Source organism: Clarias gariepinus, chromosome 13 (assembly GCF_024256425.1).
Source record: "Clarias gariepinus isolate MV-2021 ecotype Netherlands chromosome 13, CGAR_prim_01v2, whole genome shotgun sequence".
In the NCBI taxonomy this organism is placed as follows: Eukaryota; Metazoa; Chordata; class Actinopteri; order Siluriformes; family Clariidae; genus Clarias; species Clarias gariepinus.
In genome coordinates, this window is record NC_071112.1 from 28447364 (window position 1) to 28471968 (window position 24605).

Sequence of the window (24605 nt, forward strand, 5' to 3'; positions counted from 1 at the left end):
CAGTCATGACCAACCTGGGGGAGAAAGTGACAGACGAGGAAGTGGATGAAATGATCAGAGAGGCAGATAAGGATGGAGATGGACAAGTCAACTTCCAAGGTCTCACTCTCTCTGCATCACACACACACACACACACACACACACTACAATGCTATGCTGTTGATTTTTAATATATCTCATGCAATGTGATTTCCTCTTTTTTTGCCAATTTTCTGCACCACACTCCAGTCCAGTAGGTGGTGGCATTGCACCAACCAGCCATAAACCTAAATGTAGAAGACGCAGTGATATTCTTGCAAAATGTGGGAAAGGGAAGCGGTTTGCGCTTTCAACAAAGACTGTGGAATAGGTTTAAATTCATTCAATCCATTAAGTTAATTAAATTTTTTAGAAAATTTTACATTTAAAAGCTTAAATTGTCAAAAACCGACCATTAATTAATTTAAATAAATCAGTCAATAAAATATTGATTAAATTGTATAGTCAATTATATCACACAGCTCTAGCACCTCACACACACACACACACACACGCACACATTCACACATACTGTACACACACACACACACACACACATTCACACATACTGTACACACACACACCACTCGACACTCAGTCTGTACACAGGTTTCCACAGTTTGACCTTTGACCCTGTTTTCTGCTTTTGTTTTCCAGAGTTTGTAGAAATGATGAAGACTCAGTGATGTTCTGCTCTCCTGCTCTCCTCACCTCCCTGACCCACCTCTCTGTTTTATTTAACCCTGTCCAATGTTGTGTGTGAATTGTATGTAGTCAAAATAAAATAAAGACAAAAATCTAAACAACAACAACAACAACAACTGAAGTCGTGTCTCTCTGGGGTGAGAAGTGTTGTTGTGTTGTGTTTTGGAGACAGGACTCACCAAAACTGAGGTAGCAGAGGGGATCAGAGGTAGCTCAGTGGTTAAGGCGTTGGACTACGGTTCGGAAGATCCCAGGTTCAAACCCCACAACCACCAAGTTGCCACTGTTGGGCCCTTGAGCAAGGCCCTTAACCCTCAACTGCTCAGATGTGTAATGAGATAAAAATGTAAGTCGCTCTGGATAAGAGCGTCTGCCAAATGACTAAATGTAAATGTAAAACTGAAAGCTCTGTAGGAAGGTTTTAACCTGGGGAGTTATTTCTACACGAGCCATTTGTGGTGTGTTTAGCTGAATTATTGCCTCCTCTCTCTCTCTCTCTCTCTCCCTCTCTCTCTGTTTTACAAACAAAATGTATGTGTTTCCTTGGAAACAAACACAATTACAAGGAAATATTCATTGAACAGCAAGACTCCAAACCATCACCTGTGTGTGTGTGTGTGTGTATATTCATCCACTAACAGATACTTAGCACAGGGTCTGCTCAAATTTCCCCATTCAGCATCAGTGTGTGTGTGTGTGTGTGTGTGTGTTTGTGTGCCTGTGTGTGACCTGACCTCGCAGTGCAGGAGTACATATATGAATGAGTGTTGAGAGCAGTGTGTGTGTGCGCGCGTTCTCTCAATCCGAACTCACTGCGGATTCTGTTTCTGTACAGATGGACAATCTCCTGTCTCCTGCCCTCGTACACACCGTTATGTGTTGATAATAAGAATGGGGTGTGTGTTACGTGCTACCTGACACTGGAGTGGAAAACAATCCTTTAAGTTATATCCTTACTATAATAAAAATCCTTTAAACTACAAATCAGTTTTATATTAATGCATGTTTTATATATGAGGTGCTTTGATGGTGCCCATAGTAACAGCACACTCAGCACATGCACATTTTCATTAATAAAAAAATAAAAATAAAATAAAATAAATAAATATATATAATGAGAAAACATTATTTAATTTAGCAAAGGAGTCTCCATTGTCAGGAGGTTTCCTATGTTGTGATTGCTTGGTCAGGATTAAGCAACATATAACACAATAACTGTGACTGTAAATGAAGAAGATGTATGGTATTTTGTAACGATTGAACACATTACTGTGGTGTAATAATAATGAATAAAGTTTTTACGGTAACACCACTACCTGTCATAAATAACAGCACAGTTCTACAACAAGCGGCCGGCAGAAAGAGGGTTCCATGTTATCTCCTAATCAAAGTTTCAACCCCTGTTTTGACACGAGAAGAAGAGAAGAGGAAGAGGAGACCCTGCATAGGGTGCCTTTCAGAGCTAAAGTGTTATTACAGCTTTAAGAGTAGGAATAAATAAGTCCAGTATCACAGCATCCCTAAGTCTCGAAATCTCTAATTTTCTCTTTATTATTTGGAGCCATGAAGCCAAGCACATTAGATACAAGTGGCCCCTTAAATATAAGAAATATTATTGTGGGAAGTGATCAGTGCTGCCACTCATACGTTTCATAAATCCCAAAATAAAATAAAGAAATTCTCTACACTGTAAAATATTCTCAATTAGGCTAAATATGAATCTGTTTTGATTGATGCAGATTTGTTATTTTTCATTAATCACACTTTTTCGCCAATGGAAGTCCTGAATATGAAGTACGTCAATGATGTCAAATACACATACACAAGCAGGAATTGATTCTGAATCAAAAACTGATCATTCATTTATTTAAATAAATCGGTCAATAAAATATTGAATAAATTCCATAAGCAACTACAGCTCTAACACACACACACACACACACAGACACACACACACACACACACACACACACACACACACACCTCTCAGGCTTCAGAAACTCAACACTTGATCTGTACACAGGGTTCTACAGTCTGACCTTTGACCTTGTTTTCTGTTTTTGTTTAGTGGAGCACATATACAAGATACAAGTGGATATAGAACTCAAATATAATTACTATGAATGTGGGTAGTATACTCATAAATTTCATAAATCCCAAAATTTAAACAATTTTCAAGACTGTAAAAAAAAATGAATTAAGCTAAATTTGAATCTGTTTTAAATTACATGAATTAATGCTGATTTGTTATTTTTCATTTATCACAATTTTACCGCTGAAATACAGACAACGTTCACATCAAAGTGGGACTTTTGATTTTATAAAGTTACAGAACACAGTTATGAGAGTAAAAACGTCCTTTATTTTTCCATATAATCCGCTGCTACTGTACTCTAATGCACTTATCCAGCATTTCACTAGTGCGTGGATACCATTAAGGTAGAAAGTTTTCTCAGTGCATTAGCCATGATCGGACTGCCTTTAATGGCCCAAACATGTGAAAATGGCTTTGATCAATGTCAGTACCCGATTTGACTATAATGCGCTTTGTGCATTATAGGTATAAGGTATAATCCTTTACCCTGAGCATGATCTGACCATATGTAATTGACTGTACTGCGCCCACTATCAAGGAGCCTAGTTGGTTGGCTCTGTCCTACAGTAGGTGTGGTATCTGGATATGATGTTGGAAATTAAACTATATTAACAATATACACTTTATTTAAGTACACATCTCCTGCAGCAGAGGTAGGATTTGCCCTTGCCTTCCTGGAATGGTCTTCATGAGAGCCAGTTTCATCATGGTGCTTGACGGGGTTTTGCAAATGCAAAATTGTAGTTCACATAACCCACATTTTTCAGCTATTATCCAGTACAGCACACCTGCAGCAGACATGATAACAGTGGCAACTTGGTTAAGCTGGGACTTGAACCACCAATCTTCCGAACAACACAGAAACTTAACACACTGAGTTACAACATGTTTGAATTCAAGTGCTTGAACATGTCCTAGCTAATTTTTTGTAATAATCAGCCGTTTATTTACCTTTCATGACTGAATTTCTAGCGTCAGCACTTTTGTGAAAAAAAAAGAAAATGTAGTTGTTTGAACATGTAAACCTACAGTAAGTGCTTGAGCTCCAGGCAGAACTCGCTTATCGTGATTGGTGTGACCTCTCTGTGACTCAGAGCCACTCCCTGGGTGTGTGAGCCGAGTGTTTGCCGACGCTGTTTATGATTCATTCTTATATTTGAAGGCTGAAGTGAAGCACAGGAATAAAGGAGAAGTAAAAGTTTGAGTAAAAGGGAACCATCAGGCAGGGTCGAGTCAGGTCCGTCAGCTCCATGCGGAAATGTAGGATGATCTGGGAAGCAGGAATTTGGCTGGCTCTCTGACAGGTGATTTGTTCGTTCCTTAGGCAGGCTGTTTGGGAGAATCGTTTCACCTGCACTCGCTCACCTTAGCTGCTGTCGTTGCTCCTCCTGAAACCCTGAGGCATCACTGCTGGAAGGAACGCTACCCTCAGGCAATGGAATTTATTTAAATTAATTCATATATTATTATTATAATTATTATAAAATCTACAGTAATGAGGTTGATTGTGGATGTGTGTGCATGTACGACTTTTGACTTTTGTTCTAGTTTCTGTTCTAAAGCATGTGTATACACACCCTGTTTAAACACACACACTTTTTTCTTCCTCGTTTTCTTCTTATTATTATACAGCGAGTTATATATCATGTAGCTTTATGGAAGCTTCCAAAATCCCAGTTTATTTAATTAAAAAAGGGCTACAATCTGATTATTGTAAGTGTTCCTGTTATTCCAAATTAGTTTGAACTGCTAAAACATTAAACCTGAGTTTGAGTTTCATCCAGAGCTCATTCGTTGTTTGCGAGGGTCTGTCTGTGCGTACAGTACTTGTTTGAATTGAACTTGATTCAGATCCTGTTTGTGTTTGACACAGAGCAGGGTTAATCCCTCTGACTCTCTGCAGTAAGGTGATTTACACTCCTTAAAGTTCCATCCATCCATCCATCCATCCATCCATCCATCCATCCATCCATCCAACCTCTGTGGTCCAACTGGGGACCGTAGAGGCCAATGGTGATTACCATTGTATTTATGCACACAGACCCCAAGGAATCGAACTCGGACTCTAACCAATAAGCCCCCATTCCACCAACAAGTTATAAGACTTTATTGAAAAAGATCTAATCTTAATGCGCTATAATATCCATGTACCTTCATTAATTTTATGTTCAGCTCAATTTTCTGATTTCCTAAACTTGTATCCCTGGAGTTCACCTGTGTTTTTCCCAGAGCTTGTTTGACTTGTTATCCATTTGTAAATGACTCTGAACTTGTTTGAATTAGTCTCTGAGTTACTGTATGTATGAATAAACTTGGAGCTTGTTTGTAGTGCTTGGCGACCCCCTGTGATGTACACCTCACTATGGACATCTAGACATCTCATGTGTCTTATTTCTGTCTCCTCAACCCTGTGACCAAGGTTGGGTGTGTTTGCTGACTGAGTGTGTGGTTTTGCATGTGAATGTGCATTGTGTGTGTGCATTGTAATGATGCAGCTGTGCATTTGTGTAGCGGAGTGTATTACGTCTTTGACAGCTCTGTGCTGGGATGGCCCGTGGGACACATAACGGCGAGTAGACACCCAGCTGTTTTCCCTCTCACTCTCTCTGTTTGTCTCTCTCACACACACACATGCACACATTTATAAGGAGCATCTGAGAGTAATTTGTTAGCCGTGATCTGTAGAAGTGAGAGTTTGTTTTGCTGCACATATGATATCTTCCCGTCTCTCTGTGACCTCTGACCTTTATAAATCCATATCTGACACATACATTTCTTACCAGATCCCCCTGTAGTAATGGTTCTGCACAACATACAGTACTTCTTTGATATTCTTAAACTCTTGTCACCAGACTAGAGCCAGAGCTCTGGCCTACTCTTCAGAATAACCTTAGCCTTAATCCCTAGGCACAGAGTGTGTGAAGCAGGATGGATATGGGAGTAGGTAGTAACTATAGGATTAAAGCCTGATGAATAGAAAAAGAGGATCAAGGGCTGAGAGAATGCTCTGGGCAGATTAATGTGTAAAGACCAGGAGACACAACAAGCTAGCGGTCTGCTAATAACACTGTGCTATTAAATAAAGTAGCTGCATAGGTTATGTAGAACTTTTATTTTTATTTTTATTTTTATTTTTTTAACTCCAATCCCTCTCTGGTACTGCTGACTATTTTTCCAAAGTTCCAAACATTTCATAAGTGAGTTTGAGAAGTCTTTTAGAAAGTTTCTCAAACTTGACTCATGCCTTCAGAAAGGCATAGTAATCCCCCACAACTTTATAAAGTCAAATTAATCCCTCCCACAACTTCATAAAGTCAGATTAATCCCTCCCACAACTTCATAAAGTCAGATTAATCCCTCCCACACCTTCAAAAAGTCAGATTAATCCCTCCCACAACTTCATAAAGTCAGATTAATCCCTCCCACACCATCAAAAAGTCATATTAATCTCTCCCACAACTTCATAAAGTCAGATTAATCCCTTCCACTCTTTCAGAAATTCTGATAAATCCCTCCCACAACTTCATAAAGTCAGATTAACTCATCCCATGCCTTCAAAAATTTAGATTAATCCCTTCTACAACTTCAAAAAGTCAGATTAATCCTTCCCACTCTTTTAAAATTTCTGATTAATCTCTCACACATTTAGAAATGCAGATTAATCCCCTCTATTACTTTAGATTAATCTCTCGCAATCCTTCAGAAATGCAGATTAATCCCTTCAATACCACTAGAAAGTCAAATTAAATCCTCCCGCTCTTTTAGAAATTTTGAGTAATTCCTCGCACACCTTCAGAAAGTCAGATTAATCCCGCCCCTTTCAGAAGTTCAGAATAATCCCTCCCACTCCTTCAGATATGCAGATGAATCCCCTTGATTCCTTTTGAAAGGCAGATGAATCCCTTCCACTCCTTCAGATGTGCAGATTAATCGCTCCCATTTTTTCCTCAGAAATTCTGAATAAATCCTTCTACACCTTCAAAAATTCAGATTAATCACTCCCACTTATTCAGAAAGTTGGATTAATCCCTCCACAGCTCAATCCTTTCCACTGCCACAGACACTCTTGACCAATCAAGAACATTGAACTAGTACCGTTTCAAACATGCAGAAAGTTCGACAAATCATAGCCATTGCTGCAAAAAAAGTAAAATGAATCCCTTTTGCACCTGCAGACACTCTTGTTCAATCCTGCCTGCTCTTATATAACTGTTTTACTTTTTTATCCCAGTCCCTAGTACTGTTGAGAATCTTGACCCATACCAATAATTTAGGCAAAGCGTTGAAACAAATTCTGCAAACACACATTTATAAACCTGTACCAAGTTTTATTAATCCCTCCGACTGCTGTGAAAAGTTGAATTAATGCTACACCTGCCTGCAAACGTTTTTGACAAATATTCTTTTAAAGCCCTTCAACAGCATTTTTATTAAAACCACTATGATGACATGGATCCTTTGAGTGCTGGATCTAATCGACCCATATCGTCTGTGTTTTTCAGAGCATGACCATGAAGATATATTACTCTTTTTGGGATGGGTTTATCCATGATTTGTGTATATAGTTACCTTTTGGAGAGCAGGCTATCAGAGAAGGGGAGGGGTGGAGGAAGAGAGAGAGAGAGAGAGAGAGGGAGAGAGAGAGAGAGACAGGCAGCTACATGTCTCAGCTTTGCTATTCGGGCAACTTTGTGGCCAGAGCCTCACATGACCTGCTCCTTACTCGGGTGCTGCAGGATTGAGCTCTGATAACGTCTGCTCTTCTGCTCGTCGGTGAGTCTCTCCACCTTTGGCCCAATCTTCGGGTTGAAGGGTTATACTTTTGCATTTTGATTTAGAGTTTTTGTTTGTGTATTTTGTTTTTCACATGAATGAAGGAAGTTATTCAGATCTTAGCTTCCTTATTTACTTGCTTTATTCCTCTTTCACTAATTTCACTGGTTAATCTCTTTCTTTAACTAAATAAGTCTTGCGTTGCTTTATGAAAGCATTGTATAACCTACAATTTCTGTTGAAAGTTTTAGTAAAATAAATTTTTATTTAAGAACTTTCAGACTTAGTTTATGCGCATTCATTGGCATTGTGATAATACATACCAGGAGAGACTGGTGCTTAGTAACAGCCGGTTGCCTTTGTGTTGAAAGATTAGCCTGTTTTTTGAGCAGGCCAAGTGTCCTGTTGGATTCTAAGCAAAACTGTGTAACAAAACATGAAATTGGGTTTGTTTTGAGAGTCTTGGTGTTATTGTAAAACTCCTGAAAATGGATAAGATCTGCTGCTGATCTAATATCAGATACAAGCCTTGAGCGCTCCCGCTTTGGCTTTTGTCTGGACATGAAAAGACTTGCATGTTTTTTTATTTTGTATCATATTTTTTTTGACTGAGCTACTGACTCTCAAGGCTTCTCACTGATAAGACTTAGGGTTTAAAACTAAAAAGGCTAAATATCCACCTCAATTGATATTACTAAAAAAATAGATGTTTTTTTCCATTTCCATCAATTTGTCTAGGCGCATGTGAAAGCCGCTGTGCTTTGCTTTGTGTGTGTGTGTGTCACTGTGAGCGAGGTCATTCTCCTTTGCTGCACTTGCAGTGGAAACGGGTCTGAAATACAGAAACTGGTGCCTAGCAACAACATTTAGGACTCATTTTGCCGTAAAGTGCATTGGGCAAGAAGTTCAGCTTTGTGACAACGAGGCCACCAGCCCCATGCATGTTGGTTCATGGATTGTTTTTACACACACACACACACACACACATATATATATATATATATATATATATATATATATATATAATTTTCAATATAAAAATATATATATTAATTTTTTAATAGTTTTTTTCAACTTTTATGTTTTATTATACTGTACAATACAATGTGTGATATGTTTTTTTAATCTTCCTTTTTGTTTTTGAAAGCACAACTTTGAGTCAGCATTGTGGCTGAAACGAAATCCCTTTGCAAGCAAAATATGACTGAAAGCTAAACATTGCACAATAGGGTCCCTCCATGAAAACTGCCTTAAAATTGTGACATGAGAGTGAAGTTCACTTCTGCTGACATTACCATCGGACATAATGACATACGGGAAAACAGACATATGTCTCCACTGAAATATAAGGTTATAAGGCAGCGCAGGTTATGACTGAGTTGCGAACGTAACAAGATTGTGAAAATAAGTGTATACAATTTGGACTGAGCTCATGAATTGTTAACTGGAAGATTTCAAGATAACTCCTTTTTTAGTCCATTAAAGCAGAAGGATTGAGAACTAGATCAGACCGTAGCACTTATTTTATTCATTTATGATTGAGTGATCTCACTGTACTCACACAGGACCTCATGATTGCATCATGGCTGCAGCTTTTATAGCGTGACCCAACACTAAGTCGCGCTCCTGTTAGTTTCCACGTTCATCAAATTAAATCTGGTAGCTGGTCAACTAAATTAAAGCTCCTTGGATGTTTCAATGGTTGCTTGGAAATGGTTGCATTTTGTAATAAATATAAAGGAATAATGTGCAGTGAGCTGGTTCAGGGAAACAAATGAGTGTATCCTGAAAGAACAGGGTGTGTGGGGTATTAATGTAGCAAATCATATCTGTAATGTGGTGTCTGATCTTGTAGTAGAGTTAACCTACTTTTTTCTATTTGCAGATTCTTTTATTTGCCTGGAAGATGAGGGAATAAACATGGATACACTCAACTGGACATCCAACATTGCACAGAGCAATGGCCAATCCAGCACCAGCACCAGTCGATTTGCCAGCTGGGTCACGTTTGATGATGATGACAATGTGGAAGAGCAAGTCTACCAGCATGCCCCCAAACCATCCAACATTAGGACTGGCAACTTGAACAGTTTTCATTTACAGGATACCAACAGCAATTTGATTGTGTCGTCCATCCAAAACCAGAGAGCAGACAGACCCATTCTGGATTTATCCCCAGATGAATCAGATTCTGTGTTTGTCCTCGAAAGCCCACTGTCAAACAGCAGCACTCCTTACACCAAGAAGAATCCCTTTCTGCACGAGGATTTTTTAAACATCCAGCCATCTCATATTAACCCTTTTAGTGCCTATTTTAATAACAGTGAACTGACATCATCTGACAACCATGAAACCCAGGAGACACCTACTGCCTTGCTGTTTGAGTCCCCTTTCACTAATCCTGACACCCAAAATAACTCTTTCCCTTTCCCTTTTACTGCAGAGAGTTTTGGGGGTGGTAGTGGGACTGGCACTTTTGCCTCAGGTCTTCCTGGAAATGAACTGGATCTGCTTAAAAACATGCAGATCTCTGAAGCTGACCAGGAACCTTCTCTTCCAGATGACACTGTGGATGCAGGGGATGATGAAAAGACTCCATATGAACCGGCTCACATGGCACCTCAAGATGGCTGGCCCATGCTTCTGCGCATTCCTGAGAAGAAGAACATCATGTCCTCTCGGCACTGGGGGCCAATCTTTGTAAGGCTCAGCGATGCGGGTCAGCTGAGGCTCTACTACGAGAAAGGCCTGGAGAAACACTTCAAGGAGTTCCAGCTTAGTGCCCAGCTCGAGATCTCCGAACACAAAATGCAGCACTATGAGGAGAACAACCGTGTCCATACTCTCAGCTTGGACCAGGTGGTATATAAGGAGAAGCGCAAGATCCAGCCAAAAGTCACTGTGGTTCACCTGCCCGTGAAGGAGCAACTGGTAAAGCTTGGAACCACTGACTACAGGGATTTCCTAAGCTTCAGGTATGCTTTGCAGGAAAAGCTGGCAGTATTGTCAGCTGATGTGGACAGCATCAGTTCATCTGTGCCTTACTCTGAAGAGGAGATTCAGGTTGAAGTTGTAGATAGCTTTTACGGGGTTCTGTCCAAAACAGATAACCGTATTTTACAACATCTGGTAATGACGCAGATTTCTGTGCTTGCCTTTTTAACGGGCTCATACCCCTGCTGCATAGGTCTTAATGATGTCCAGGTAAAAGGCAAAGAGGTGGTGTCTCGGCATGACATCATCCCCAACACTACCACACGCTGGATCCGTCTCCGTGACTGTCGACTGCATGAGTGCGCAGACACACAAGAGTTTGCAGAATCCAGGACTATCTCCTTTGAGCCCCCATCTGGACGGAGATTTGAGCTTCTGCGTTTCCGGACAGGATACGCAGAGAAAACTCTGCCCTTCACCCTGAGAACTGTTGTCAGTGTTCGAGGTGCAGAGGTGGAACTACAGTCTTGGCTAGTAATGTCAACCGGGTTCTCGTCCAATAGAGACCCTCTGACAGTGATCCCATGTGAAAATGTGGCTATTCGTTACCCAATTCCTGATACATGGGCAAAGAACTTCCGCAGGGAAAGTGTGACAGGAGAAAAGTCCTTGAAGGCACGCTTTAATAAAGGAGCCAGTTTCGGTTCCACAAGCATCTCAGGGTCTGAACCGGCTATGCGGGTTACCCTTGGCACTGCAAAGTATGAACAAGCCTTCAAAGCCGTGGTGTGGAGAATCAGTCGTCTGCCAGACAAAAACTCAGGTAGGAACGTACTGTCTTGTTCCAGGGATTTAGGGAGCTCAGGTTCAATAATGCGCCAGGTTTAATATTACAGTTAAAATTTATTTGGTGTTTTTTTTCAGAAGGTAAATCTTTAAGAAAGACTTTTTATTTTACCTGTTACAATTTAAGATAAAAATGTTATGATACCCTTAAATGGTAGAATTCCCTCTTAGAAAAGAGATTTTACTGATAAAAAAGGTGATATGCCTAAAAACACCCTAGCAACCATTTGAGGGAGTGTAAAGATTGCTGGACAAAATCGTATATAAAAGATGCACAAAAAGATTAAGTTTAGTATGACAATGGTTTTTATGGTTCACATAGTGGGACATAGCAATAGTCCGATGAAGAACCCTACAACAGAGTTCATCTGTCCAAGATGGTTTAGATAGATGGTGTACCTTTCAAAGAAACTTTAAGGAGGTTGTTTGAATAATCTATTAGCTACAAAAGGGCATTGGAGAAATAGTGGTAGGTTTCTCGCCTGCTATGCAGAAGGCCTGCATTCAATTCCCAGTCAACGTCCAAACCCCAGCCAGAGGATGCAGTCCAGATTGTGTCAGGAGGGACATTTGCTGTAAAACCTGTGCGTTGGGTTGGATGGTTTGTGGTGGCGAACCCCTTGATGGGAGCAGCTGAAAGATGATCACCACCACCAACAACAACTAATGACAAATGCTCTATGAGGAAGCACAGATATTATTTGTTTCCACTATCTACGCTTGTTGACTTCCGTAAACACCTGTGTTCCGTTTTTCAAATCGGATTGCCGAACTCGCTCTGAAGTAGAACCTGTTTCTAAACCTACGTAAGAGCTCTTTGTTGTCAGAACATTTAAGGAACTGTTTTTTAATAGCCTTATTTATTTCTTTTAAAATTCATCTTTTTTATTTGTGTTATATCCATTTTATGACGTCATCTATAAATGACTAGAGGTAAAAGCCATTAAAAAAATCTCTAAAGCAGGTTTATTAAACATTAGGCTCACAGCGCCAGCGGCAGTAATGGGTTTGGGACATAAATCAGAGAGACACCAGACAATTATTGTTTTGAAGTGATTACTGTTGGAGAAGATAGAGGAGAAGAAAGATTAGCATTAACACAGACACTGGTTATTTTAAAGCCAAACAAAATGCAAAGAAAATCACATTACCATTCTCAAAAGAAATGGCACCCCTAAAGTGTCCAGGCAGAAAGACAAGGTAAGATTTTCTGGTATTTCCAGAGTGCCCACATTTAGCGTTCGGAGGTAATTAATCAAATGTTTGGACACATTAATTCAATGTTTTTGTTTTTATTTTCTATATTTGAGAACAATACTGAATAATAATAATAACAACAACAACAACAACAACAGTCAGCTGATATTTTAAGACACCAAGATCAGCTGTTCTGGCACACTTGCAGGAACAGTATTGTGTCTAGTGCATTTGCAAAACCCATCAAGCTCCATGATGAAACTGGCCCTCATGAAGACCTTGCCAGAAAAGCAAAACCAAAACATCCATCCGCTGCAGACTTTCATTTAGAGTAACCAGTGTCAAAAAACACCAATTAACAAACAGCACCTCAGATTAGAGCCGTTATAAAGGCGTTACAACAGATAAATAGCAGATACATCTCAGTATCAACTGTTCGAAGGAGATTATTGTATATTTTGCATTTTTTACAGTGAGGAAAAGAAATGCAAATCAGGAAAGGTCATAGAGCTATAAGGTGTGTCCAAACTTTTGACTGGTACTCTACAGTATATGCACACAACAAGATTAATTAGGTGTGGGATTGTATACATTTACAAAGACGGCATAATGCTGCATTATATGAAGGGAAGAGGTTATCATAGAGCTGCGCTTTAAGAAAGAAAACGCAGGTATGTTGGCTGTTAACTGAGAGAGAGAGAGAGAGAGAGTGAGAGAGAGAATGAGACTGAGTATTTATTTGACAATTATGATAAAAAAGCCTTTTCTGTACTATGTAAAGTAATAAAGATACTACTTATACTACTACCACTACAATTAATACATAATCCGCAGCTGCCCCAGATCCCTCCCTGACCATGGCTTGAGTCGGCCCACGCCACGGTGGATTTTGCGAATGGATGCTGCGCAGATAATCGTTTCTATAGTAACAGCTCTCTAACAGGGACGTGCAATTGTTGATGGTGAACTTTTGTGTAAAGAGATGTTTGTTTATCATTTATAAAAGGAGTCTCCAGTGTCAGTGTTTCCTAACAGGGGTAAAACCTTCTTTAGGACAGAGAAGGTTAAACATTTTTTATTAAGTAAATAAGAATATTATATCATTATAATAAGTATATAATGATAAATATAATTCCTCCCTCTGTTTATAAACAGGATTATTAGTCAGATTATTTGTTTGCACATGCACACAGCGATTTTTTAGTTTTTTTGTTTGTTGTAAAAACGCTATACTGGACATTGGAATGCATTAGCTTGAGCATTAACTTTTTTATTATTTATACAGTAGTCCATTTGGGGTTGTGAAATATCTGCAAAAACAGGTTTCTGCTATCTATAAAAAACATCTTGTCATGCTACAACGACAAAAATATACAGTATTTCTGCTTCCTTACTGAAAAATAAAGCTCTAGTTATTTACCGTCCAACTTTTCTGCTCGTTTAGCGTGAGCGCTCAGTAGGCCTGTGCTTCAAACCATTCAGAGACGGATCAGCAGGGTTTCTGCAGTGTGTGTCGGATTGGCTGGACAAAGCCCCAGCTGTCAGTGTTCATTAGATCACACACCCCACTGCCTGTCTTTTCATTCGGCATTTCCCTCAATTCATTCTATTTAATCAAATGCAATTTCTTTTAACATGCGTTTTATTTTATTTTATATTTTATCTGATCTATTTCAATCTTCACCACCAAAACATAAAATTTCGTTTTCTAGCTTCTTATATAATAAATTAGTTGTCTTCCATCAATGATCAGGTTTTAATGACTATATTCAGATTGTTGTGTAAGTATAGACATATGCTTTGTTTTTCCTGAACAGCTTGCGTTTACTTTCAGACTGTAACAACAGAGAGAATTCCCAATGAGCAGCTCGTTTAGACCACGTGTAATTTGTGCCTGGGAAGTCGGCCCAGGATCGTAACGTCATGCTGAGGCCTGGAGCTTGCAGCCCCCACCCTTTTTTTTTGGCTTTCTGTTCCTGTTTTCAGTTTGTTCTTTGCTCAAAAAAAACAGCTAAAAACCTGATTCAGCTCTTTTAGATGCTCAATAATTATCTGATAAGCAGGGAGAACGGTGTAGACAGCAACAACAGGGCTAGGAAAGAGAGTTTAAACCTGGACTGGAGGGAGATTGTTACCTGTTGTAATTACTGGCTGATGTGCAGTAGATAAGCAACACACGTTTAAAAAACACACGATATGATATGACATTATTACAATACCCAAGTTCTGATTCTACTTGCATTGTGATTCTTTAAGTGTCACAGTTTTATAACTATTCTGATTTTGTATTCAAGTTTATTTATTTTTTATTTTGTTACAATTCTAAACAAATAATTTGCTCGTACCACACAGGACGCTGTGTAAATAGTTCAAAGTGTGCTGTGCTGTAGAATCATAGAGGAACTACAACATTTTACCACTTTAATTGCAAAAATTTGAATATATATATATTTTAAATACCAGTAAAACTGTAACTTTACTCTTGCCTTAGGACAGAGAAGGTTTAACATTGTTTTACTCAATGTTACTTTAAACAGCAAATTGTTATAAGAATATTATTAAATTATATATATATATATATATATATATATATATATATATATATATATATATATATATATAAATTCAAATTTAAATTTTATTTGTCCAATACACAGTCATACACAGTACGATATGCAGTGAAATGCTTAGACAACTGCTCATGACCTTAAAATAAAAGACTAATAATAGAAAATAAATATAAAAAAGAAAATAGAATTTAACTAAGAAAAATTTTAAAAAATAACTGTACAGTACCAAATATACAATATAAGAATATAGAAAAATAAAAAAATATAGAATAATAAGTAAAGAAAAACAGCTGTACAATATAGAAATATAGAATTTATGAAATGTGTGAGAATGAAGTTAAATATATAATAAAGTACAGTGGAACCTCGGACCTCGGATTACGAGCCTAATTCGTTTCGGAAGCAGGCTCGTATTCCAAAACACTTATAAATTAAAGCACATTTTCCCATAAGAAATAATGGAAATTAAATTAAAATAATTCATTCCACAGCCCAAAAAAATAAAAACATAATTTTTTTTAACACAAAATATAAAGTAAAAATAAAACAAATTAACCTGCACGTTACCTTTAAAAAGTAAAAATAAATCTCGACAGATAAGTGTTTCCATTTATGCGCACAGGCGCTGTGTGTGTGTTTTTCTCTCTCCTGCGCTGCTGAGTGTTGTGTTATGTGTGTGCACGCGTGTAATTTGACACCATGCTGGTTGTGTGTGAGTGAAGCACCCCCTCTCTGTTTCTCACACACACACACACACACACACACACACACACACACACACACACACACATTCAAGGTGAGAGAGAGAGAGAGAGAGAGAGAGTAACCCGGCACAGTGTCAGAGAGAAAAACCGTTGGCTCAGTTGTGATCATGTGACGCTCTGCATCAAATCAAGAAGCGCATGTGTGATACTTGATACTCGGTGCTCGTAAACCAAGACAATGCTCGTTTTCCAAGTCAAAATTTATTTAAAAAAATTTGCGCGTCTGGCAGAACACTCGTAAACCGAGTTACTCGTATCCCAGGTTTGCCGAGGTTTCACTGCCACTGCCACTATATAATAATTTCCTCCCCCTGGCCATAATCAGTGTTATTAGTCAGATTAACTTGAGCATTAACTTGAAACATGTGCTATTGTTAACCTAGTGTTTGGTCTGTTCACTAGCGCTGGGTCACCCTCACACTTTCTTTTGCCGTCTGGAGCTGGGATCGGACCGGGAGGTTCCAGAACAGTTCCAGAGCGTGTTGGAGGTTGAGTTCGACATGCCTGCTGCGTCAGCCTCAAAGACCACTGTGCGCTCTCTGTCTATCCAAGACAGGGCCGAGCTGAAGAAGTGGATTACTTACAAAGCACACTACTCCTACCAGGTACTCTGTTTTTGTGTGTGTGTTTGTGTGTGTTTGCGGGGACATCATTAAAAACATGGACCTGGAGCATGAACTGCAAACACAAATTTATAGGTGAACACACAGAGAGGGAGAGAAACACACAGTTCTGTGGGCAATGAGACACACTACTGTTTACACTTTGCCTGCAAATCAAGTTCATTGTGAGTGGAGATAAGATGAATGTTTCCCCATCTTCTGTATGATTGCTTATTGTCCAGTTATAGAATGCTGGTTCTTATGTTTTCCCGTGCTTGGTGGGTTTCCTCCGGGTACTCTGGTTTCCTCCCACAGTCCAAAGACATGCAGATAGGCTAACTGGAGTTCCAGGAATTGCCTGTGGTGTGTGAAGGCATGTGTAAATGTTGACCAGAGATCCTACCATGGTTGTAAAGATGGGAATAAATACAATAATCCCCATTGGCCTTGACGATCCCTGGTTAATAACAATAAGAATAAGAATAATTACAGCATGATTAAGCGACTTTCTATCTTCAACAACATCGGCTGAGAAGGTATCTGCAGGGATAAACCACCACTATCTCTGATCTCTACGATCTCTTTTCCACTTTAATTGAAATACATGCTCATTTTGTACAGTTATCTAATCAGCCCATCATGTGGCACACTGCCACAAGAAAGCAACAGTAAAAGGTCTTGCTGATGAGGGGGGCAGACGAAAATGAAAACCAAACTTCTCTGATGAAGGAAAGAGAAACCAATAAGCATTCTGTACAATCATGGCGAGCACCAGCCACACAAATGTAACCCTTGAGGTGGGTGCATCAGGTTCCTCATCCAACAACGGGAATCTGAGACTATCTTGGGCAAAGACCAGGTGACACTTTTCCCTATTTTCGACTGCTTTAAGATTTTACTGCCCACAAACTCTTAGAAATAAACCTGGGCCCGGTTTCTCGATAACGCACTAAGCGCGCTAAGAAGACTCTTAATATATATCTTACGTAAAGTGATTACTTTTATAAGTGTGTTTTTCAAACTGTCCCTTAGAAGTCTTCTTAAGTCGCTGCCTCTTACGTCCGACGTTACAAGGCGCTGTCTACAGTGAAGGTACTGAATTAGCTGACATCGGTTGTTTAGGAATAGATTTTTCACTCCTTTTGCATGACAGCGTTAAGAAAGACGGCACTTTCTATGCAAATTAAACATTGCACAAAATTCTTCCAATAATGTTTATTTCGACATGGTTTACCTTATCAATAGCATGTCATAATAGACAGTATATAAATTAAATTACCAAACTGTCGATAATATTTTCATGTACCCTGTAGTGGCGGTGAAACGAACCGGGTATACAATCAAAGTTGATTGACAAACACCTAACAACACTCTTCACCAGCTTCAGAAACAATGTGAAGCATGTTAGTTGTTGGGGTTGTATAAAGCACTTATGGAATGAATACGATGAGATGCCAGAGTAGAGGTTTAATACCCCTATCTCACCTATGTGGTTTCGCGCGGTAGCCGTAGGTATGGTTCATCATGATTCATACGGTCAAGAAGCTCCATAATATGTTGCCTTGAAAAACTTTTTTTTTAATAGCCAGGCAAATAGCTTAGGCAAAATATGTAAAGGGCCACACGAACCACACGACCCCGCGGACGGCGCCGTATTCGGTTTAGCACAACAACACGCTGTATCGCTGCCAAATTGTTTGCCACCTGTTTAATATTAAAAGTGATTTAATGCATTAGCCACATTATGAAATAGGCTAATTAAAAGTCACTCTATTAGTTCTGATATTAAATAAAAAAAAAACTTAAACAGGCTTACAGTATATTCCATCATTAATCCGACTTTGATAATGTGCCATAATGTGCTTCCATACGCCGCTGATTTATAAAGACTGCTGCTTAGTGGCGGCGACTAGCGTCTTGAGTTGAAACTACGCTAAGAGTGAGTTAAGGATGATCCAGACCAACCTTACGAACGTGTGACTTACCTAAGAGATTCTTAGCGTACGAACGTTTCGGGAAATGCGCCATAACGTTAAGAGAGAGGTTAAGGTACAACTTAAGAACTACTTAGCGATAAGAAGCTTTCGAGAAACTGGGCCCTGGTTGTTTAGGTCTCGGCGCTCGCAGAAAAGCATTGCTCTTACTAGAGAGAGTTTCTGTGTCCTGGTGTGTTTGTCGAAGCACCTTGAGTTTATTTTTAATGACTATGCTCTCATATTCTGCTCTGCACACATGATCTTTATTAAAGCTGCTGTTCTGTAAATAAGTAAGTGTGTGTATATATACACAACTGACTGATATAAACTTAACCCAGCTCAAGTAGAGATGAATCTACACCAAACACACTAGAAGTGTCTGGTTTTTGCTGCAGTCGGTGCATTTTTGGCTGTGTCTGAGTGATGCGGGAACGAATCCCTTCCTGCTGAAGATCATCATCCTTTTGAGAGTCACCGAAATACGGGCAGTCACCCTCCAGCAACCTGCTGTCTCAGCTGCCAGAGCCGTTTTCCCTTGTGCAATCCAAACATGTCATTAAGGTGGCTGTAGACGTCTCCATGAACATCTGCTCTCATTACAGCTCCTCAGACGTGTTGTTGAAACGGCTCGTTTTTCACAGGAGGGCTTTAGGAGCTCCTGTGTGGAGGTTGAGGAAGGATTTGTGTTATCACGCGAGTCCCATCCTGTCATGCCAGAGCAAGGTCCTCGGAATACAGTAGGATGTTGAACCTTTGGTATCTGGGGTCAGTGGACGACGAGCGTCTAGACGCTGTGACATCAAATCCAAACTTTAGGCGATCCAAATCAGCTCTACCTGTAATAGTAGAAAGAGTTTCAATAGACACAAAAAAGCTTACTTTTCTGCTTGGTCAGGTCTACTGTGCCTGTGTCCAAAGCAACGCGTAAATTTACCATCTACGCATTAGAAAAAACAACTCATATGACAAAGATATAGCAGCAAAGGATTAGAGTTAGTTTCTCAGTAGTCATTCAAGATATGTTTAGGCTTATGGACCGAGCATTTAATCTCAACACTCACCATTTACCAGGTGAATTTGTCTGGCCTCTGGTGGGTTCTGTGTGTCATTACATCTCCTTGTCTCTTTCTCCCATGTGTTCTCCTGTAGGTGGAGATAGAGCACAAGAACGAGGGAATGATGGAGAACCCGGAGCAGGTGGGGCAGTGCGCTCAGCAGTGACGAGAGAACTCCCATCTTTTTTCTTCTTCTTGTTTTTGTTTTTTCTAATTAAAGTTGCACTTTGACTGAAACACTGAAGTGTGACGGTAAACAATAAAACAGGATGGTGTGAGATGTTTCTGATATGTAAATATCTGGTACTGTAGGAATGACTTAAGTGAAACCTGGGAGTTGAACTGGGGAGATGTTGTGTGCAGGTCAGCTTCAAGTCTTTAGTTGCATTTTTTTAAAACAAACTGGACAATTGAGTTGATTTTCAATCATTTCTCAAAGCAAAAAATATACAGCCTTCTTAACTTACAGTACCGTACAAATATTTTGGCACCCCACAGAAGTTAGTTTCAAACAACACATTTTTACTTATCCCAAAATTCAAAAGTGTATAACACTGAAAAAGAGGAAGAACATGTACAGAACACCTTTAAACAGCCCATTTGCGACATCGTTCATGGCCAAACCCCCAATCTGTACAAAGAAAAGCCATGTACGCCCCCCAAAACCCTGTATCCGAGCTCTCCCAAACCCTTACATCTTCAGATCTGCTTCTAATTGGTTTTTTATTGTTCTGTAAAAATTTTGTCAATCTAACAACTATGTATCATAATATTACAGAAAGCTTATTGTGATATAATTACCTTCTTTGTATTATTATTATTATTTTTTTCATTATTATAATTTTTTTAGTCATTTTATTTGTCATTAGGACATCTTTAACTGTTTAAAAAGTGCCTTAGATGTTTGTACAGCACTGTAAGAATTAAAGGACAACATATGCTTTATGATGGAGGTTCACTTTGTGGTGTGTAACTAATTTAACTAATTTAACTATTCGCAATACTTACCAGTACTTAACAGTACACATACACTACAAAAAACACACAAGGGAAAAATATAGTTCGACTTGAATTCCAGCTCAGGTTGATGTCATAATGTAATCTCATTATTAATTATTATTTTTTCTTTAAAATTCACGCAAATTGCCGAGATGCGTTAGCTTTTCTTTAAATCCAAATACCACAAGTGATGTTCAGTGTAAAGCACATATAATTTTTCAGGGTTGAGCGAAACACCCTGAAATTGTACAAACATGAATATATGAGTGTGTTATTGCAGTGTGACGCAAAACGCTGGATGTTGTGGATGATGAACGATATTAACAGTGCATTGTTCACTTATAAACAGAAAACAGTATTCGTTAAAATTAAATCAATAAAACACTTGGAAACATGCTGTTATGGGCAATTAACCAACTTCATAGTGGTAAGCAGTGACTCCACTTCAGTACAACTAATTGTCTATTTTACATCCTTACAAATAATAAAAATATATTAATGATCATCTAGTATTCTTTTTACACCTCTGCTTTATGTTAAACACAGAAGTGTAAATTCTCCACCGTCGCTTTATGCTTATGAAGCAGGTAATCTCTTACACACAAAGGCTTAGTTTGCTTTTAACTTGATTAATGGCTGGTTTTAATTAATATCTTAACATATCGATGTTCATGTTTATAGACTGGTCCAGTGATGCAGAATGAATGAGGCACGAACTTCATTTCGGTGAACACTGCTTACATGTGCGTAATGAAATCGACCCGATAGATTCTTCTGAACTGGTATTTTTATCCCAACAATGAAAAGTGACATTTTGTTAATTAAACCTGAACTGATCGTGTCTTATTCTTGCTGTGGCGTCGCTTCATTTCGATCCATTTTTAGCTTAATATTGATATTGGGGAGAAAAATCTGTTTTATTGTACTGTTATATTTATGTTGATATAGTGTAATTGTTTAATGTATTTTTTTTACTAACATAACTCTAACATGTTCCAAATCTCTGGGGGTATTGCACTATTAGATTTTTTATTTTTTTAATCTTTAGGGTATCTAGGATACCTTTAGGGTACAGCGTTTACAATGACCATCATGTGGTGAAAGTGTCTCTCTCCGTCTGGTTATTTATTTTTTTTAGTTTGGTTGCAATTGGTCAACATTTCAATTTTAAATAATTTTCCCCTGCTACAGTATGTTAGTACTTCTTTACTAGAGTTTAATAAAACACAATTCAACTGCACCAAGAATTCATTAATTTTGGTTAAGCAAGACAATGTTAGGGCTGATCTGGTGATGGTGCCGTGGTTTAATAGCTCTTAGTTGATGTTATTAACTTGAAATAAACAAATGCTTGTGACTTTTTGACCTTTTGCTTCTGTATTCTCTGACTATCTTTTCGATAGATACCTTTAATACGTTTTATACGTTTAATACGTTTTTTCTTTTTTTCAGTGTTATACACTTTGATACCTGTTTTAGATAAAAAAACATAACTAAAAAATTAATAACACAGTCTGGGACTTGTAGACAGGTCTGATGCATTTGTTTATCCATCGGCCTTAATATGTTAAAAGTTAAGAAAAATTTATTCTGAAAAAAACTGCAGACATTTCGTTGATAAAAGAAGATTTGACCTTGAATTTTTAACCTACTATGGTCATTTGTTTAGGTAAGAATTTAGTGATAAATGATAACATATAAACTGGACATGCTCAAATGTAGAAATGTTGTTTGAAATAGACATTTCGTCTGTTCAATTTAGTTTTATTTGCAACACACTTTAAACAATTGATTTTGTCAAAAAGCAGCTTCATCCAAAATAAACATTTATGTATGTAATGGTGCACACTGTCACCTTGCACCTCCAGGGTCGAGGATTAAATTCCCACCTTGAATCTGTGTAGAATCTTGGCTTAATTAGCAGACATGCGACATTACTGTAGCAATAAACCTTTTATTTTATTAGTAAAAACTATAATAATCAGAGACGCAATGATAAACCAAGAGCGGAATCCAAGGTCTAGGCTCTGATAAGTTATATTAACCAGACTAAAGAATTACAGTGATCCCAATTTTTATTTCTGAGGAAACATGACTTTTAATTCCCACAGTTCCACTAGGGGTTAAATAGGTTCCATCAGTCCAATTTAGTCCCATTTCGGCAACAGAAAATCTGCGCTCCTTATTCTACAGTTCCCCGAAACCATTCAAAGCTGAATAGCTTCCTCCTGGCCTGAGCTGAGACGGCGTTACACTGCAGTGAGGAGCACTCTGACCCTCCTAGTGTTCAAGCCCCAGTTTTATTTGGGAGATATCTCCATCTAAAATATCCTGCCTTTCATTTCCACTTTGAGACGTTTAACCTGTAAAGTGGCCAGTGTTCACTTTGTGAAAGGAAGATTACTAAAAACAGGCTGTTTAGCTTCTTAAATAGGGGCACTTTTTGGGAGTAGTTCAATTCATGGAGATGGAGAAAAGTACTTGATTTAATAATAGCCTACTTGCTGAGTCATTGACTCAAATAGGCTAAAACGACAAAATTCACAAGAGGGCAGCATTTCACAATGCACACCTACTCTCTCTCACTGCATCCAGATCCAGGATGAGATTTACAGACATTACTGATTAAATGAAATTTTTTTTTTTTGCCTTGCAAAATGTTGAGAAATATATATAAACGGTTCAGTTTGTATATAGTGATAGGTTCGTACTATATATATATATATATATATATATATAGCAAAACCATCAGCTTGTCATTTTACTAAGCAACTGCAAAGGCGAAAACACTCAGTCCTGAACATATTGTATGGGAAATCTTAAAGCTTTGCTTCTGAACGTTATAAAACACTGACACTGGAGGCTCCTTCCATAAACATTTCACGGAAAACGATTATATACACATTTTTATTCTTTTATGCGAGCATGTATTATGGAGTCCATGTGAATGAGTTGTTGCTATAGAAACCAGCATAGATGTACAACCCTGAACCTGAAATAAAAAAACCTGAAACTTAGTAGTCCGTATAAACAACTTGGTCCATAATGAAGAAGGTTGTGTGGAAGCTGTACTTGCAAAATGTCTCCAAAAGAAGGTGCTTTTTGCAGGACAGAAAAATTTAAGGAACAGACAGTAACACAGCTGGTTTGGACGTAAAAAGCATAATGATGCTTATGTTGGCTTTCGTTTTTGCAAGAGGTTCATAATTATATGGAATAAATCATCCTGGCTATACATAAACGATAGTAAGGAATCAGAAGGGTCTTGTTCTGCGTAGAAGCTCCATCTGTTACACATGAGTTAGGATATATTTAAGATTTTTTTGACTCTTGGATTTTGGCGCATACCTGAAATAAGACACAAAATGCTTTTTTGGGACTTTAAAAACACAAAGTGAATACAAAGCACACATATAAAAGTATTGTTTCCCTGTTGAAATGTGCATGGCTTGCTGCACTGCATGAAACCAGAAGCATGGCTGAAGATTAATTTATGCAAATTAATGCCATCTTTCAAGCTGCTGTCCTAGGTGAACTCTATTAAAAGGTGTTCAGTGCCACTTTAGATTTCTTTTTTTAACAGCAGAATCTGTTCCTATTTGCTGGTGTCTTTTTTCTGTTCAGCTCTGTGACTCTGTTTCTTTCTCAAGAAATCATAATCTGCGCTAGTCTTCTGACAAAATACTTAAAAATTATAACAAGCCCTAGTCATGTGACTAAGTATTTAATTATAGCGAGTACTAGTCTTTTGACTAGCACTTAAATATTATGATGAACCCTAGTCACATGATTAGGTATTTAATTATAATGAGCTTTAGTCACGTGTGTAAGTACTGCATTTAATTATATTGCGTGCCAGTCATGTGACTGGTACTTTAATACTGTATTATGATGATCCCTGATCACATGACTAAGTACTTAATTTTAAGAAAAGCTAGTCAGGTTTCTAATAAGCCCTTGTCACATGAAAAATTACTTGCATATTATAACAAGCGGTAATTGTATGACTAAGTACTTAAAGATCTAGTCACATGACAGAGTACCTAAATATATAATGAGCACTAGTCTTGT

The 24605-nt window shown here is 38.4% G+C and overlaps 1 protein-coding gene across 2 annotated transcripts; it reads left to right on the plus strand.

The window, feature by feature from the left end:
* Window positions 1-3990: 3990 nt before the first annotated feature.
* On the plus strand, window positions 3991-21881 carry ston2 (stonin 2). 2 transcript variants are annotated; one of them, XM_053510260.1, is made up of 4 exons: window positions 3991-4122; window positions 9477-11348; window positions 16305-16507; window positions 19630-21881. In XM_053510260.1, exons 2-4 carry the CDS (start codon window positions 9512-9514, stop codon window positions 19699-19701), a joined length of 2112 nt encoding a protein of 703 aa, XP_053366235.1. In that variant the 5' UTR covers window positions 3991-4122; window positions 9477-9511; the 3' UTR covers window positions 19702-21881. The 2 variants fall into 2 exon arrangements, with proteins under 2 accessions (XP_053366235.1, XP_053366234.1); XM_053510259.1 differs by lacking the exon at window positions 3991-4122 and adding an exon at window positions 7304-7591.
* Window positions 21882-24605: the final 2724 nt, after the last annotated feature.